A 19,636-nucleotide genomic window follows, 5' to 3' on the forward strand; every position below is an offset into this window, starting at 1 on the left:
CCATTTTAGTGGGGTAATAGTCAATGAGCCTTAACTTTAGGAATCACTGGCTTTTTGGAGGAAGGGTTTAACTACATGTTTGCCTGCACATTGTGTGACAGGCTGTGCTTTCTCAGGCACTTTTACTGTGACAGGGCTTTTAAAATTAGACATCCCGCCATAGTGCCCTTGAGCTACTCACTGACCCGATCGTGAACGCGGTAGCTGCTGGGACCGTAACGTAGCTGACCTAATATTCTGAACTCACCATAGGAGGATAACAAAGCAAAGTTCAATGATCTTTATTAATGTATGCATATATCTATTTTCAGGGGCAGCACGGCGGTGTAGTGGTTAGCGTTGCCACGGGTTCGGCTCCTGGCCTGGGTCCTTTCTGTGCGAAGTTTGCGTGTTCTCCCCCACGTCTGCATGGTTTCCTCCCACCAGTAAGTCAAAAATGATTTTCAATGATTTTTTTTTTAGAAAAGACATACTACACTCAAGGTCAACTTTCTTGATCTTCATCCAAATTTCACGGCTTTTGTCGGCCAACTGAGTAGCTCTGTTGTCATGGCGATGGTCAAAGCACTGACTAGGAAGGGGTCAAACTTATCGACCAGGAGTCAGTGGACAGTCAGTAGAAGATCAAGGAGGCCATTCGCATTCAGCGCCAAAGGCTGGGGTTACAGCCTCCCCCCCAGAGATGACGAGCTGTTATCTCGTGACCAAAATTTCAAGCATCGGTTATTGGCTAACGACTAGACCACGTCCATGACACCTGAACAACGCTACCTGCTGAAGAGAGACATGAGATACAGCCCGAGGCTGCAGCAACCTCTAGGAAACGTTGAGTGTTAACCTTGGAAACATTTATATTGCCAGGGCTAACACTGACCTTTCAAACTCAATGTGAAGCTGAATAATCCACAGAGCAGAGTCCAAACTTTTCACTTGACACACTTCTACTGCAGTAACAGCCTGTTCTGCTTGATTACATGGGTGCACATTTATCTGCTGCCTCGATTTAAATGCATTTTGTCTGAACTGTGAGCAGCAGCACCAACTAAATCCTGTTAGTTTCCCATTGTATTAAGAAACAAACTGAGCTGTAATCAGCCACTGACGTGACACACCTGAAGGGCACTGGCGATGCAAAGGTTGAGCTGAGAAAGGCTGAGGGGCACAGCTGAGCTGACGTGAAGGCAATACATGCAAATCTTCTCATGTTAGTCCCATAACAATGTGCGCATTTGGGCTCTGAGAAAGAATGTTTGTGTTCTCTGAATGGGTTTGGGCACATCAGCTCTGAACGTGCATCACCCTGCTAATGATCTGATCCCTCAGCCTCTGTGCATTCACACAGAGAGGGAAGAATCACTCCAAGTCCTTCTGTATGGATCTGAATACTACTGGCACATTTTAAATAAGTTTGACTGTCACGCCGCAATTTATTTTGACAAGCTCAGACAGATGTGTGTTGAGTTTCTCATGCTTGTGCAAATGCAGATTACAGGCATTTTTTTTTTTCTCTCCTCGTGTCTGTGTGTGTGTGTGTGTGTGTGTGTAAGAGCTGCATTTTGCTCCTCAGGAAAATATAAACACGACCTAGTGGAAAGCTCTGAATTTATTCATTACCATCTCTCAACCTGACAAAGTGGAGTAAAGCTGGACTAATGATGGGGCAGAATGTAAATGGCGAAACCAGTCTGCAGGGAACAGCGGGGCTGATCTGTGAGTTTGCATGTGTTTTGCAACCTAATATAGCTTAGATAAGCAGACATTTTCCAAGGGACGTCGTTGCAGTATAACGGACATTAGGGAGACAGTGTTATCAGTGAGGGGGTGTGTGCATGTCAGTGACAGTGCCTGCCAAATGTGATTTATTCAAGCAAATTTGAATATGTGAAAACGATGGATGAAGTAAAACCGACTTCTCATGATCCCCAAATTTGAATTTGACTTTAACTCTGATGCCTCGAGGGAACAAACACTATCAGTGAAACTCTTCCCTCATCTGACAGCTGAAGTAGGAGTTTGCAAAAACAATCCTGAATTTTCACATTTATCTGCAAGACTTTCTGGAGTGGCTGGCATTTCAATTCTTTGGTTAGTGAAAAATGAGTCAATAGATAAATGTGGAAGCTTAGGTTTTAAAGTTTAAGGCAAATGCGTGCAGCCTGTCAGTGTTGTGATACAGTATGTTTTTTCCGCTGGACCTAAGCTTTCTGAATGTACTTAAAGGGGAGACAGGGATTGAGCGAAGGCTTAGCGCAGCTTCACAGCTCAATTTTGATCTAAGCTTGATTGAGCTTTGATTTCCTCCGGATGCTGCTTCATAAAACACTTTTTTGTCAGATTGGATCTGTAATTGCGTGGACTGTGTGCAACCACTTTTTTTTTTTTTTTGCTGGCTTCATTAACCCCCAACAAAGCCTTGTTTTAAAAAATGAGCTGTTTTGAAAAATGATGTTAAATGGATAACAGTTCTTTCTTTAGACAGAGATGCTACATTAGTAATGAGGTGTGCTCAAATATGCCAAAACTCTCTTAAGCTTTCAATTTCACGAGGGAGGAAGACTACTCAGCTGTTGATTTAGGTTTCATCTCCCCGCTCTTCTTTGAATATTATGGGCTGCTGTACAAAAGACACCTGCGTAAGCTTTTAAAGAAAAGGATTTGTGTTGTACAGCTGGCACACACAAAGCTCCAAAAAGCCACAAGCTTGGATTTGGGAAAGAGTGTGTGAAGCCCCCCGGGAAGTTTAGCTGGATGCATTTCTATGTTTATTTTCAGATTCAAAATCTACATTGCTACTCAAGAGAAAGATGATTGCACTTAGCAATGGGGAAGCAAACAGAAGTGTAACTGATGTTTTCGGGAAGGTCATCATCCACCATAGCTCAGACAACATAGACGCTGTTAAAAGACAGTTTGTGTTGTAAGCACTAAAATTTTCTTGAAGTTATTATTGTAATAAGTCTTTTTTTTAGAAGTTTAGTCAGTCAATTCTGTCTGACTGACTTAAAACAATGATAAAATCTGACAGAAGCATTTCCAGCTAGCTACTCAACTTAACACATTAACCTGTAACACCCAGTGGATTTATTAATCGCAAATATCCAGGACCAAACTTTTTACAGACATTTTTTGAATTATGTTAAAAAATACTTTAATCTTCAAAGTAACCCTGACTAACTAGTTGGTGTAAGCTTATTTGCTGAAATTTTGTAACTACAGTAGAGTATTAATGCAGTAATATTTAAGTATATGGATGTTTCACATTACATGCGCCGGCTCGTAGAATTTAATGAGAAACATTAGTTGAGTTAGTGTTTTGTAAAGCTACCCATGGAGTCACCTTCATTGCTCCACTGGTTTTAGAAACATTACAAAGATATTACTTCCTAGAGGCCCTAATTGAATCTATCCTCACTAAATTAAAATGTACTTTTTTCCCATTAGAGGGCATGTCTCACTTTGATCAAGCCAGACCCAATTAACTGGTCTGAAATTTGTATTTGTAATAGCATCCACTGACAGACAACACAACCAACTCTGAGCATGCATGGTTACACATCTGATTATAATTTAATTTTTAGGAAATTGTGAAGGAGGTGGTGAGGGATTGATGAGTTCAAGTTGGAAAAAACGTGTGCCAAAACAAACAAAAAAAAACAAGGGAATTATAATTCATTTAATTTTTATGAATGTTTTTTTTTTAAATAATTAACTTATATTCTAATATATTTTATCGATCGATTTGCCACAAAGGGGAAAAATATACCAAGTGACAGTTCTATTCACTCATTTTCTTTATGCTTTTAGTTGTATTTTTTTAGTGTAGCCTGCGCCTGAAGTTTATAGGCTCTGTGTACTGCCTTTCCTTTCTGAAGTACTGCAGTCTCCGCACACGGCTCAAACAAGATTATGTACAACTTTAAGACATGTTTACACAGCAGGTCCTGTGTTTACAGCTTTGAAGTAGAGCAGTAAATTAAAAGGAGACTTTTTTCCTTTTGTGTATTTTTAGGTTGTTCTCTGCGTTGAGGGATTTTAACAAAATGCGAGGTATGCAAGTGGGAATGTCTGGGCTCTCTCTGCTGCTAGAAACAAATTCTTCAAGAATGAAGGAGACATCAAGTGTGCTGATAAAAACAGACATTTAGCCGCATGGGGATTTATTACTTTGTGCATATATATCTGCCTTTGTAAAAAATAGACATCCATTTCTGCTTATTGTCTCTATTTACAAATATATGTACTGCATGAAATTAAAAAAAAAAAAAGTGGTAACAGTGGTCTTTACATTAACAAAGGTGGTAAAAGATTTGTCACATTTTCATGATGAACACAGTTCAGTTTGCTAGCAAAACAAACTGCTTATTGTTCAACAGGCACCATAGTGTGTATGTATTGAGTCATTTTAGCACAGTTACATTAACATGATAAACATACAGACTGGCCTTAAGGTAAACAGAACAAAAGGTTGGAATAATATAAAAACATCTAAAAGTGAATGCATTTTGCTTTAAATACATATAATTCAGGGTGTATTAAATAACATTTAAACCATTGACAGTATATTCAGCTTTACAGTGAACCAACAGATCTATCCTTGGAAGTATTTCTCTGAAATCTCACAGTCTTAGCCCTCTGCTGTCGAAGACCTTCAGTGATTGCCTGCTTGAGGTAGTGGAGGAGGATTAGTGTTGAGTGCAAGGCTTCCTAGGATAGTCAAGTTGTTTTTTGTTCTGGATGCGCTACAGACAGGTGGAATCAGCCATAAACACTGTGTGTTTGGGTTTGTAGATACAGATAAAGGTTCGCCTGAGGGCGAGTTAATCTGTGAGGGGCCGGGCCCCGTAGACAGTGGAGTCATCCAAGTCTGAACTGGTCAGGTGTTTGCGGGGAGCTACAGTGGAGAGAGGTGAAGGGAGGGTGGAAGGAAGACTTAAGAGAGGAAAATATTTCTACACAAATCCAAACATGAAAACATGAAAGCAAAAATATTGTTAAATTAATGTGTTCCTAAGGAAAACTAGAACCTGAATGATCCCCCACCTATTACTGCCAAAGCAGTAATGAATGTATTGTGTGTAAAACACTGGTTTTAAATTGCCAAAAATATGTTTCTGACACCAGAATTCCTCGAGGTAAAACAGACACATAGGCACAGTAAAGTATGCTCCACTTGCATGGTGCCAAATATCTGTAAGCAGCTTAGAAAAGTGCTACAATTGATTCTGGCTGTGAGTCACTGGCACTGATACAGACACACATCCACCAGAAGTTGAGTCGAGTTGAACTGGTTGTCATGGTGAAACTGATCAGGTATTATGTAACCTTTACAGTGGTGATATAGAGTAAGGTCAAGCTGCATGAAACACTATCTCTAAAATACCAGCTTTGATTGAAAATGATTTGAAAGTTAACATATCTTCAAACTTGTCAAGGTGTCATACAAAATTGTGAAAAATATTTGAAACATTTTGGAATTATTTAGAGAGGCAGCAACTACCATCATCATCAAACCATCCAACAGATGAGCTGTGAAAAGAGAGGCTTCAGTATGGAAATACTCACAAAGTGTGTCAGACCTCAGAGAGCTGCTGAGGAATGTACTTGGATTTTTGATAGAGGAAGATAGAGCAGCCAGTCTCAGGCTTGTCGAAGTGGTGTCCTTCTTCTCATCCTGTAAGAAGTCATGGTGACAAAAAATCTCGCACAGCAGTGAGGCTATAATGTTACACACAATGAGCTGAATATGTGAGAAAAGGACAACTAACTGAATCTTTACCAGGAGTGGGTCTAGCCTGAGGATGGCATCAGCATACATGCTGGGAACTGCCATCTCGAGTTGTCTCATGACATTCAGCTCATGATGTGATGGTGGAAAGACTCAACAAACTGAATGAACAGACATTTGTGACAGATGGACCAAACTCGTGCCAAAGTCTAATGTAAATCGATCCAACTGGTGAGTTAGTGACAAGCTTCTGACAATGACATCTTTTGCATGGCTTAATATGAGAATTTGAGAAAAATTTCCACCGTGCTCTACATCCATAAGTGTAAATTTGATGCTCCATAAAAATCAGAGCAGTGAGCTAAATTTGGTTGCCCCCCAAAATTACTGGACATCCCAAAGTGTTCCACAGAAAAACTTTATGCAGTTTTTATGCAGGCAAAAGTGTCTCAGCCAGAACAGGTGCCTCCAAATATCTTATACTTCTTCTGCAAGACCTGTTAAGTCACTGCAGTCACTACCACATACGACAGACGTCCTATAGTGTGCAGGATAATAAGAGAATGATGGTATATGTGGTGGACAGACTGCTTGCTGTTGATGTTGCTGATTGTGATCAAGATGCAGTTCAGGTTAAGACATTCAGCCCATTCCCTTTTCTTAAACAAACCCCAAGTGAGCAGCAGCTATTAAAATAATGCAATCACCACTTATCACTCAACATGGGAGGCATTTGGCAGACCAAAGGGGGTGATCTGGCGGATTAAAACCATTTAAACAGAGACTATATGGCTGTTTTGGGGAGGCTGCATACTGCTAATGGCAATCAGCTGTCAGCAATGATGTCTTGATGGCTCCCTTGCCTGCTTCTATAGCTCAGAAGATGAGTAGCAATTAACAGTGACTGGTAAAATTCATTTTTTACTGAGTGTATACTTCTGCCACTGCTCTATTCACCATGCATTAACATGTGGAAATTTTCATTTATACATACAAGTTGCAAATTATGTGCAGTTCACACACTGACATTAGTGTGGGCGAGCTAGACTGATAAATGGCTCTCAAAGTCAGGCTATCCTTATCCAAACGGCGGCTGTTTCAACAAAGCAGTGCAATTAGTGACTGAAATAGAAAATGGTGTGGGTTGTTGTTTGGGAGAACAGGCTCTTGTAAGGCATTATAAAGCTAATTTTTGAGTTGAAACTGTGTGTGTGTGTGTGTGTGCAACATACTCTGTATTCCTGGATTTTGCGTTTGGAATCGTCCAGCTGATGCTGCAGATTCCACACAATCTCTTTGTATTTGGTGTAACGCTGCTCTACAGTCTCCCTCTGCCGCTGTGATTCCTGAAGCACAGAATGTCACCAATACAAAAGAGCATTCCTTTATAATTGATTAATATTGAGAAATAAGTGAAGTGTGATGATGCATGGCTCTAACACTGACCAATGCCATACAAATGCTAATCCTCTCTGTGTGTCTATTAGCTGTGTTTTATTGGTTTCATGATTTACTGTAGCTGAGGTTGGCAATTTGATGTAAATCAAATGATATATATATATATATATATATATATATATATATAAGTGAACCCACCTCCAAATCTTTGAAGTTCTCCATCAGACATTGTTTTTCAGGGATCATCTCCAGGTGATCAAGTGCCACTCTCGTGTTCTGCAAATGTCACAAAGACACACGCATATATATATATATATATATATATATATATATATATATATATAAGTGAACCCACCTCCAAATCTTTGAAGTTCTCCATCAGACATTGTTTTTCAGGGATCATCTCCAGGTGATCAAGTGCCACTCTCGTGTTCTGCAAATGTCACAAAGACACACGCAGCCCAAAAAAAAAATAAATCTAACAAACAAACAAACAACCACCAAAAAAAAAAAAAAAAAAAGAACTCAAGTAACTGGCAGTAGTAATAGTAGCTCTTGGTTTCTTGGAATTAAAAAAAAAAAAAAAACAAAACAAAAACTAAAGACAGGAGATTGTAGGTTTGGCAGATGTCTTTGGATTTGAGCAGGTAATGGGCTTTACTGTTCAGTCCAAACAACTGATACTGTTAGCACCTATTGGAAATACAATTCTGTGGGCTTTTGGTTGGTATAGAAAATGACATGCACATTAAAATAAATTGTATGTAAATTAATCGAGATCCACAATAAACCCACAAACACACCATGTACAGGAATCAGTTTTGCTTTCGGTTTGTTATGGTATAAGCTTTACTTGGACTATGCTCAAGTCATAACAGCCTCCCACCAAACAATGGCTCAACATTTAGCTTCTCAAAAGGCTACCAGATGGAGCCAACTTTAGTTCTATGAGCTCTATAGAGAACTGCCAAAACGCAGTACACAAGTTTAATATTCTATTATTCTAATATTAATTTAACAGGAACAGGTGACAATAGGAAGGACTGAGGGATCACTGGAGACTTCAAACTTGCAAACTCCGACTATAGTTTTGGCTTATTTTGGAGAGCTTTAGAAGAGTATGGAATATATATAATTGTTGTGGCACTCCCCAGAATCCCTTGCAGATCCTATTTTTTCAGGCGGCTCGCACAATTCCAACCACAGGTGAAAAATTACATGAAAAGCCAACATAAACATAGCATGTGGTTGAGGAGATTTTAGTTTGAAGAATTTGTGTTTTGGTTTTGCAACTAATTTAAATCTAAGCAAAATAGATCTGTAATCTTAATCAGAGCCGGAAGAGTGTAAAATGTAAAGCTGTGTTTCTCAAATGATCCATTTGTATTTTTCTGCCGTTCCTGGAAGGTTACAGTGTAAAAGACAGAAAACAGAGGGGACGATATTGCAATTAAAACATATTTTATGGATTCTATTACACACTCTGTTCTGGGATGAATGTGCTCAAACCTACGTAGTAAGAGACATTGATTTTCATATTGTCTAGCCATTTAAAAGGCTAATGAGGACTTTTGTTATCACGTTCTTTGATTAAGTAACTACTTTATGCCATTCTATTCAGGCTACCACTGCATGTATCAATAGTCTTCCCGTTCCCATTCAGGTGGAGTGTTTGAGCATCAAAGGCACTGCTTGTCACAAGCTGTCATGCTGATTGCTACACTGAATGGCACAGTGGCATACAAGGAGAACTCACTGGATGATCCCCACCACCCGGGCAGAGAGGAGGATGGCTCGATGTATCCTGCTGCTGTTTTGTTGTTGTAAGCCAAAATTATTCAATTCGACGGTGGTAGGAAGTATTTCCTCTTTTTTTTTCACAATAGCTAATTAAAGGTCAAAGTGGTCAAGCATGCAATATAATAGTGATAGATGGGCAGCGTGTGATAGACATCTTCATTTATTTATTTGTTTTCTTCAATAGAGTAAAAAGAGCTTGGGTCAATATAACCTTTCAATAATGCTAAGTAATTCTGGCATGTCTAATAGCTGATTAAGGATGTTAGTGTTGGACATTTCAATGCCGAGGTCGATGTTGTATTATAATTACAGCTCCTATCTTAACCCTGTCAGCAAAACATACTATGATTAACACCTGTCTGAGTCTTGACTAAAGCTGTAATTTCCAACCCTGTGTTAGCTGTTGGGTGAGCCTCACTACACAACTGAAATCGCACTGAAATGCTACGGCAATTTAAATGTAACTATTTCAGGACACTTCAGAATTAGCAGTTTTGTAAGCCACAGCTTATATAACCATGTACTTTGAATTATATTCATAACTTGGTACAATCAAACCTCACCGTTTCTAGATCCAAAACACGGTCCTGTGAACACACAAAAACACAGCAGCATTAGTTTATAAGCGTATACGAGTAAATAACAAAAGCTACAGTCACATTTAATCAAGCTAATGTTGTAAAACATGTGCATAAGACAGTGACTCCAGCTAACTGTTCAAAATGCTGGAATAGCAGAGAGAAACTTAGTACATGTGAGTGAGAGAAAAGTGACAGAAGAGAGGAAGAGTGTTCCAGCAAATGGGCAACAGGGGAAAGAAATGCAGAGACGAGGGAGAGTCTGCAACACACACCAGGCTTCTTATCACACGCACTGACACACAAAGACAAACTGCTCTTGCCGCTCATCCAGCCCCTGACTGATGTTCCCTCTCTAACGATGCATAAGTGATGCTATGCCTCTTATCTGCCACTCAAACGCACACCTGCTCTCCCCCCCCCCCCAACTGGCTGGCTGCTTCTGCTTTTCTGCCTGTAATGTGTTGATGGTTTGTAAAAAGGGTACTTTCTTTTCATCAGCCCAACCCGCAACTACTTTTTTTTTTTTTTTTTAAAGCTTGTCTACATCCCTCAGTCTATCCGTCTTTCCTCACTAAATCTTTCTCTCCTCATCCTTCATAATTAAAAGCTCGACTGGGTCTGAGAGGGCTGATTAATTGCGCATGAGTTCTGGCAGGTGCCATCATGCAGCCACAGATGGGACCCCGCTATCCAAAACAGACACATGTGCGTGCCTTCACACAGGTGCACACACACATTTGGAAATGATTGCTTAGCAGATTTTCCAGTGTGTGTGTATATGTGTGACGCTGTTTAATGGTGAGTAAAGGGCCAGTGAGGCACTGGGGGCCAGTCCACTACAGACTAGGTGAGTTGGTGGCCTGCCAAATGTAGACGCTGCAGTACTGAAAGACAGAGACAAGGCCTCTGGTGGCTTTTAAACTCCAAGGCCCTGTGTCTGCAGTAATTAGCTACTTGTTCAAGCAAGGCTGCAAGAAGTCTGCCAGGCCCATGGCTCTGTGCTAATGTTTGTAGCACTGCATCACAGGACTCAAATCACTGAAGCCCAGCAGTTAATCAAAACTACTCCGACTGATTTGCAAAAAGGAAAAATAATTTGCAGCCAAAATGGTTTATAAACAAAAACAGTTCAATCGGTCTCTTTTCGGCATCATACAGTTGACATCAGGCCAGCTAGTTAATAAAAATCTGCTATCTGGAGTGAAGATTAACAGATTAGTAAAGACATGATTCTGACCTGAAGGCTCCTCATTTCTTCCTCTTTCCTTCGACTTTTCTCCAGTAGCTCTGAAATCACAAAACTGTAGAATAGAGTCAAGAAGCACTAGAGATACCCGGTCCAATTCAGATGTAGTGATATCTGTGTATAGCAATTAAATAATGATTGGATTTAAAAAGCCAGATTAATGTTGACCTATAATATATTTTATGATGTTTATGATGCCATATGCATGTGTAATACGTGGGTTAGAGTGGTGCAGTGGTTAGCACTGTCATCTCACTGTAAGAAGATTCTGAGTTTGAGGCCTGGGGCATTCCCCAAATTTGCATGTTATGTATGCTGTACCTACATGGGTTAACTCCTTTGGCTTCCTCCTACAGTTCAGAAAATCCAACATCAGGTTAAGAGGACACCCTAAAAAATTGCCTCTAAATGTGAATGGGACAACAACAAGTTGTCCCTAAGTTTGACTGTTTGGCAGAGTTTGCAGACAAGACAGGTGGAGGAAAGAGATTTTACTTGTCTGTTGTTGAAGGCAGCAACACATTGTTTTCAATTACAATCAATGCTTGTTTGTTTAATGAGATGTTGTTTTAAAAGAATAATTCTGAAATCATCGGCAATAATGTTTTATTAAGCAAATGCCAGCTAGCTTAATGCCAAGCTGTGTAAAATTGGGTAAAGGAAACTGTTTTGTGTGCATCTGTTTTGCAACGCACTATTAGAATAATAAAAAAGAAAGACAATATTAATTTAATTTCCCATTTGCCACATATAATGATGATGAATAAATTTTTCTTCCAATAATAAATAACTAATTATGCAAACCATGTGTTAAGGATTTGGATTCATCCATTGTTTTAAAAAACTGTAGCAACATTAATAATGGCTTCAGCCAGACTCAGCCAAGAAGAGTTGAACATTAAATGTACCTTCATTCTAATGTGAAAAACTGTCCACGGAGACAGATCTCTACACAGTAACATGATCTCAGTTTTCTGAGACCTCTAAGAACCTGCAAATACATCTGCAGATGTAGGAACTGAGGCTTTCTTTTGTTTGCCTCAGCTTCTGTTTCATTATATTTCCCTAAGTTCAATATCCAGTTACCTGCACATAACTGAATTTCCTCCTCCTCCAGAACATGTGCATGTAAACAAATTTCTTACTCACTACACAGGCTAACCCCACTTGATATGAAAACTGAAAAAGTCAAACAGTAATTCTGGCAGTGAAACAAACCTGTATCTCAAATCTCTGCTTTTAGCTTGCCACATAAAATGAACTTTGAAGTCAGTGAAAAAGAGTGCGAGTGTTTGTGTGCTGTTACTGCCGATGTGCTGTTCTGACTCACCCATTCACATCATGCCCACTGTAAAACCTGTGATAGGTCCTATAATACTAGAAATTGTCATCCATATAAGCAGAATAGACCTTTTTCAGAGGGAAAGGCCTACCAAGAGAATCAAAGGCACAGACTGCAACCTTAATCTGACACTAACAATTCACTGAGAGACAATTACATTAGGACACACTGGGTTCTTCCGACTTCAGGCAAACAGCAAATCTGCTAAGATAAGCAGACAAGAAAAATACATCTCATAAGGATACAATTCCCAACTTGATAATACAGCACAGCAGAACCAGGAATAAACAGTTACGATGTAGGATGACTAAACTTGTTTCCCACACTGCATTGTTGTGTGTACTCATGCAGGTCCATCATATCATCACTGTTCAGCAAACTTGCATTCATGCATGGTAAGGATTTATAAGTAATGTGTTGCTCTGCAATAACAAAAAATCAGAATTACTGAGCAGCCACATTACTGAGAACCCACAATTTAAAAATACAGGTGATAAAATGTTAATTCCTGCACCTTCAATACAAAGAACCAGATTTTGTAGCTCTTATGGTACACAGATTATTCTTGGGTCTAATTACTAAGGAGACCATATCAGCACTACTGCCTGCAAAAAAAGATAGACAAGGTTGTCAAATGGCTGACTGGGTCCAAAGACGAAGTGAACTGCGTTTCATAAAAGGAAGTGGAAATGGCACAATATCTTACATTCTCACCCTGGCCGAAAATATACAGTACAATAATAGACAAGTGTTTGTCTCTCTGTAGAGCCCCCCCAACTATGACTTTCTCTACATTCTAAGTGTGTCTTTTAACTCCCTTTTTCTCTCTTAATGGAACACAAATTAGGCCCATTTCCCTGTTTTGTTCAGACAAGGTGATAAAAAAAACAACAGGTTGTTCTTCCTCTGGCTTACAGCTCATTAAAAGAAATTCAGTCAGAAATGCGACTCTGGCCAAGAAAAACAAGCCCAATTTACGTAAAAGTCTCAAAGTTCACACATATTAAGAAGCTTTCTCAAACATTTGTAATCATAAACAGAATGGTCCTTATGCACGGACTAAAATGCCATGCATGTGCACAGAGTTATTTTCATAAGCATCCTTCAATGTTGCAGAACACAAAAACCACTGAGAAAGAAAAACACTTCTCTTTTAAGAAGATATTGAGTTAGTTATTACTCTTAATGAAAGTGCGATAAAATGTAAATGGGAGAGGAAGAAAACATGAAGCCAGCATATGACTAGGCACTCATGGTATGACTGCATTTATATGGGGAACTAACTATAATAAATATTCAGACGTAGACAGCCAAAGGATTTATTGCCACGTACTTCTCTAGTAAGGTATTCACTGCCTAATAAAGAACAGAGGATGATTAGTCTGGCATGATGCTGTTTTGTAACTAATTTTATTCAGCATTGCTATGTGACTCACTGGGACGCTTTGATGATGCTGGTAAGACAGTTTGAGCAATTTCAGTTTGATAAAAACAAAATAACCCAGTTAATGTAGCTTATATACCACTTTCTCATATGCTTGCTAATTACATCAAAATCAATGTGAAGTTATGTTTCTAATTGGTGTTGCGTACCTTTCTTTTCAGTATTGAGTGAGTACAACAGCTTCTCCTGCTTGTCCAGGCGCTGTAGGAGAGCAGCTTGTTCTGAGTCCCGGCTCTGCCTGAGGGCCTTCATCTGATCCCTGGTTTGCTGATGCTGCTTCCTCAGGCGCTGTTCTCTTGTGTCGCGTTCCCGCACCTCCTCACACAGCCAGCGTAACTTTGTCTGGTTAGTTTAATAAATATATTATCATCACAGAATGTATTTAATATCGGTGCAGTGTTTGGATGGGTTCTTATATTCAAAGCCTTTACTGAAGACGTTAAAAGAGTTAGCACATTGGGAAGGGCAAGTCCCTGATTGAGGTCCACCTTGAGAGCCTGCATTCCAGCCCCATCTGATAATAAAAATGATTTTCCTCACATTTAGTGCTCCCATTGGTTTCCTCATGTATAAGTCTGCACACTAATCAATGCAAAACACCTTGCATTGGAACTTAATTAAGTCCCCTGTCAGCTATAAGAATATCACAAGGGAATTTTGTTTCGCCTTTAAAGTAAAATCTTCTCATATAAAATTCCTCTTAATCCTGCATTTAAAGGTTCCAGTAGTGTCCAACAACAACTTCATGATTCTCTCTTTCAGCTTATATATGCATGCATCGTGAAGTTTGTGAGCATTTAGTCATCTTGACTAAAACCATAGGCTCAGAAAAGAGTTCAGACAAAATTACCTATAAGAAAATACTATGAACTTACTACTATGAAACACTGTCAGTATAAGAGGGAATATAAATCAGCTTGAAATGTTACTTGTTAATTGTTTCAGCAAAAGAAAATTATTGGTTAAATGGTTATTCTAACTGTGCTCCATAAGCCTGTAAATCATGCCTACATTTTACTAACAGAAAAAGTCCCAACAAAGAGCTCTCTCTTGTTGTCCAGTGTTTTATATTTGTAAATACACCCTATTCTGAAAGCATTTCTGACAGGAGATATACATTATAGTGAAAAACACCATGAATTGTGCAAACACATTTTAACAAAGTATCATGCATCACTGCCAAAGCCATAATTACATGTTTCTTTCTCTACCGTGCATTGCTGCAATACCAAATGGGCACTGATTTCTCTTCAAGTATGTCGGCATACTCTTCTGATTAACTTGGGAAGGCATTCTGTCAAAAACTGCAAAACATCACAGTTTCACTGTAATCACTGCTGACTCTCACCACACATCAAAACTCAGATGCATTAATTTGTTTTCTCAACAAAGTATCACCTTTTTTCTGAGGTAACACAACAACATGAAGGTTTGCAAAGACCAAAAAGGTGATGGTATATTTAATGCTGCTGTATTTAATTAATCTTTTGTATCAAGTAAATGAGCAAATTGTGTTTATGACAAAAGTATTACATAATTCATGATACTGATGATTATTTAGAGGCATCCCTTGAACGGAGGGCAGTACTTCCTTCATGTAATGATCATACCTTTGTTTCAGCTAGCCAACGATGAGGGTCTTTGACTAATCCAGGTTTCTGTGAGATTGCCTTAAAAAAAAAAAGCAGAGAGAAAAATGTATGCAAATGCAATCTTTTTTCAGCATACTATATACATTTCTGCCTTAAAAAAAGTCTACCATTCAAAACAGAGCAACTAAGAGACTTCGTCATCGGGGTTTTATGCAAGTTCAAAGAAAACAGAAACAGAAACTGAAATGTGGATGGACAAAATATAGGATAACAATCATAAGAGCCGGCTCCTGTTAAACCCTGAACTTTTGTGAAGAACAACTGCTGCCAATTTAAATTGGAATGTGTATGCGATAAACAGCCTAAGACACAATACACACTGCTACACACAGACACACACCTGCACACAGAGGTTGTACGTGTCATAAAATGAGCTCAGAAAGTCAGTTCCAGTCTTCCTAGACAAGCTTGTCAGCATCGACAATACAAACTGACTGTCTTCCAACTCTTAATGACTGCTGACACACACAGACAAATACACTCGAGACAAAAAGAAGCTCACAGATTCACCGATAAACAGTCTCATACCAAGATCATGCTCAGCTAAAAGCACACCTCTGTCAAAGCTTTGCAGCTGTTGAGTGCCAGGTCCATATGTGGATTTATTCACCTACAGTTAACAGTCTCTTTTACGCTTCATTACTTGCTTGTTTGAAATGAGATGAACACAACACGCATGCCAGTACCCAAAATAAAACCTTACCTAACCACTTTCAACTACCTTAGGATAGTTTCATGCAGCTGATCTGGTCTTTGTCTAATTTGTGGCTGTTAGGGTTCCACTTTAAACACTGAACCACATTAGGGAATAAATGGATCCAGGTTATGTAATTTCTAATTAGAGGGCTCACAGAAACCATAAACACAGAAAAAGATTAAAAACAAAGGATACTGTGGACATGCATTATGCACCTTAACCTTGACAACACCAAAAAGGGACTACTTTAAAAGAAGGGCCAACAACAAGGCCACGTTAAACATTCATCATTCAAGTGAGGGCAATCTGACAAAAATTTGCGCTTCCACAAATTCGATTGACAACTTCAGTGTTTTACAACATGGTGAGATACCAAGCCATTACCAAAAGTAAAAGGCCCAATTTCTAAGAAATGTTTTTTGTAGCACAGCTAAAATCATGCAAAACATAGCTTGGCTAAGCTATCAAGACGTTTCAATTTAAGTTACCAGTGTCAACCTTATAATGGTAACAAAGGAAAAGTTAAGAGATGGACGTTGTATGTTGATACAAAATTTTGTACCACTCCATGTTGAAATCACCAATCTGTGTGGCACTGAGGATGGCTTAAGATCACTTTTGCAGTAGGATGGGTTGTCCAAGCATAATCAATTTAAACCTAGCAAATCTATTTCAGTCAGGAGAAATTAAAATGGCCAGCATAGCAAAAATTAACCTTTTTGATGTGGTGTGCTCATTATGCCTATATATAATATGAAAAGTAGATAAGTGCTTCTTTGTGCCATGATTAACTTTACCAAATACATTCTTACAGAATCCTCATTCCTTGCTGCTGATGTACTAACAGAGAACAACTCATGGGTAAAAGGGCATAACAGATACAGGTACAAAGACAACAAAAAAGTACAACTGATTTTTCAACTAGATACTTGAGCAAGGTTTTTCCACACATAGTCAACCACCATGGAAATTTGCCCTGAAGAATTTTCTTTTGGCCCTTTCCTGTCCCGTGCCATGGCAGACAACATCATCACTGCACACTTCACTTCTTCAACCCATCACTCAAACCCACATACAAGAAAAACAAATTTCCCAAGTTGTTGTCACGGCAGCTCAAACTACAACAATGGAGTACCGCTGTGCAGAGGTCCCCCATCTCGGTGAGTGTACAACCACATGGCAGAGTGTGTGACTGTGTGGGAGGATAAAACCTGCCTGTGTGCCTCTCGCTCTTCTCTCTTTTTACTCCTTCCTGAACCAACAAAGGCAGCTTGGTGCTGTGACAAAAAGGAGGTGAAACTGTTGAAAAACTGAACAAGTAGGATGGGAGTTGAAAGAACTGTCTGTGAGGATGAAGTGAAAGAAATGCCACTATTTTGTCAGGAGCACTGATGTGGAATCCAAGGGTCTGCCACTGCTAATTTAAATGTGTGTCTTCATGGTTACATATCTCTCTCAGACCACGAGCAAATCTGTGCCTGTGCATCTTTGGATACAGTTTGTCTCTTTCTCCTCCTGTTGTGCAAATGGTAAAGATAGCAAAGTGTGATCTTATTACACAGGTGGGAATCTCTGGTACTGCTCTAAACTGGTTTACTACCTATCTGGAGGACAGGGCGTACTTTGGTAAAATTGGCAACTGTGTCTTAGACGAAATGCCTATGACCTGTGGGGTTGCCCAGAGGTCAATTCTGGGACCTCTATTATTTAATCTGTGCTTCCATTAGGCCAGCTAATACACAATTATAACGTGTCCTACCACAACTATCCAGATGTCACTCAGATCTATGTGTCACTGACGGCAGGTGAACATGGGCCTATAGATACACTCATCGAACAGATGAGTGTGTGGATGCAAAACTATTTTCTCCAGGTAAACTCAGACAAAATTGAACTCATAGTCTGTGGCACATACAAACAAAGGAAAACAATTATCAGTCACCTCGAGACTGTCTCTCTAAAACCTAACAATCAGATTAGAAATCTAGGGGTAGTTTTAGATTCAGACCTAAACTTTAACAGCCACATTAAATCAATAACATCCGCAGCTTTTATCATCCAAAAAACATTGCCAGAATCAAAGGAATAGCGTCTAAACCAGACTTGGAGAGACTAATCCATGTGCACTACTGTACAGCCTGCTCACTGGACTCTCTAAACGAGCTGTAAGACAGCTGCAGTACATCCAGAATGCTGCTACTCGAGTCCTGACTAGAACCAGTAAATACTACCATATTAGTCCAGTGCTCAGGTCTCTGCACTGGCTTCCTGTTGCTCAGAGAATAGACTTTAAAACAGCTCTACTTGTGTACAAGTCTCTTCATGGTCTAGCACCAAAGTACATCTCTGACATGTTAGAGCCATATGAACCCTCTCGGGCTCTGAGAACCTCAGGGAGTGGTCTCCTGGTGGTGCCCAGAGTCAGGACTAAACATGGTGAGGCTGCATTCCACTGTTATGCTGCTAATGTCTGGAACAGTCTTTCAGAAGATGTGAGACAGGCCTCAACTCTGACGTTTAAATCCAGGCTGAAAACAGTTCCATTTAGGTGTGTATATGACAACTGAAAGTCATTTATGTGCGCTTTTTAGCTTTTAATTCATTCAATTACTATTACTATACTTTTTTATGATTTATGAAATGATTCTTTCTACCTTCTTGTAATTTTTTCTGATCTGTAAAGCACGTTGAATTACCCTGGATATGAATTGCGCTCTATAAATACCTTGCCAAAGTTTAGAGAGTAACAAAAAGCAGAGATGTTAAAACTAATAGCAAGTGTAACAGTCATAGGAGGATGTTTTTATAGATATTTTCAGAGGGGTATTTCTTTTCATCAAACAGTTTGAGGAGTGTCCCAAGGCCAGGCACGTATGACACAACACATAACTCAGGTGTTAGATTGTGTGCACTCACATGAGCCAGCTGTACTCTGAAGATAAAAGTTGTGTTCAGAAAGTAGGTAACAGGTGGGTCGATTTGGATCAATGATGTGAGGTAAGGGGTTAAGTTTACTGAAACTTACCCTTTTTATTTTGCCACTGAAAGGGCAGTTTCAACAATTCTAACACCCGGTAAATTCCCAGTGGTTGTATCATGTATAACAGTGCACTGCTTCTAGTAAATCTTAACTTTCAACAACCACTATACTGTCCTACAACCTCTTGAATTAATGTCTCTAAAGAGAAATAAGGAAGGAGAGTATCACAAGGCAACTGAAACCTAATACATCCCTTAACTGTTAATTATTTCCCTCGTTAGGCCAATCACTATTGAGTTTGACTTCTTTTCAACATGACAGATTACAGATGAGGAGAGGTGTTGGCTTGCAGGTCTGGCTGTTACACTGCTGGAGCTGAGTGGGAAATCTATAAGAGCAGATAAGAGCTGCCTGGGTTCATTAGCCTGGAGCAGCAGAGGAAAAGTAGCTCCAAGAATTTTGGGGTGAGAGTGTGTGTACAATGTGTTTATTATTATATGAAGATGTGGAGTTTTCCAAGAGGCAAGTCTGCAAAAAACTTTACTGGGTATAACAGACATTTTAGTATAAACCTAATTTAATCAGCTAGCCTTGTTGAGATTAAGATCTCTTTTTCATAACTAGACAACCATACAATCAGCACACAAATACACCAGAAATAGAAATAGTCCTACATAGTGACACTGATGATGATGATGATGTGACAATTAGCTACAGATTAGGAAGAACAATGTTATTTAAATTTAAAATTAGAAAATAATCATGCCAAAG

General features: G+C 39.3%; 1 protein-coding gene across 5 annotated transcripts in view; it reads right to left on the bottom strand.

Moving 5' to 3' along the window:
• Positions 1-4,159: 4,159 nt before the first annotated feature.
• The window catches only part of cep128 (centrosomal protein 128), a 34,151-nt gene continuing 18,674 nt past the window's right edge, over positions 4,160-19,636 (bottom strand). Inside the window, exons 19-27 of one of the 5 annotated variants that reach the window (XM_029496879.1) lie at positions 15,147-15,206; positions 13,686-13,878; positions 10,742-10,791; positions 9,487-9,510; positions 7,479-7,556; positions 7,322-7,399; positions 6,958-7,071; positions 5,563-5,671; positions 4,160-4,891 (exon numbers count right to left, since the gene is read on the bottom strand). In XM_029496879.1, coding sequence (XP_029352739.1) covers positions 4,818-4,891; positions 5,563-5,671; positions 6,958-7,071; positions 7,322-7,399; positions 7,479-7,556; positions 9,487-9,510; positions 10,742-10,791; positions 13,686-13,878; positions 15,147-15,206 — 780 coding nt within the window. In that variant the 3' untranslated portion in view covers positions 4,160-4,817. Of the gene's footprint in view, positions 4,892-5,562; positions 5,672-6,957; positions 7,072-7,321; positions 7,400-7,478; positions 7,557-7,736; positions 9,511-10,741; positions 12,294-13,685; positions 13,879-13,902; positions 14,841-15,146; positions 15,207-19,636 lie in introns of those variants that run through there. The other 4 variants (XM_029496880.1, XR_003840486.1, XR_003840485.1 and 1 more) reach the window with 4 other exon arrangements.

The sequence above is a fragment of the Echeneis naucrates genome, chromosome 24, assembly GCF_900963305.1.
Source record: "Echeneis naucrates chromosome 24, fEcheNa1.1, whole genome shotgun sequence".
In the NCBI taxonomy this organism is placed as follows: Eukaryota; Metazoa; Chordata; class Actinopteri; order Carangiformes; family Echeneidae; genus Echeneis; species Echeneis naucrates.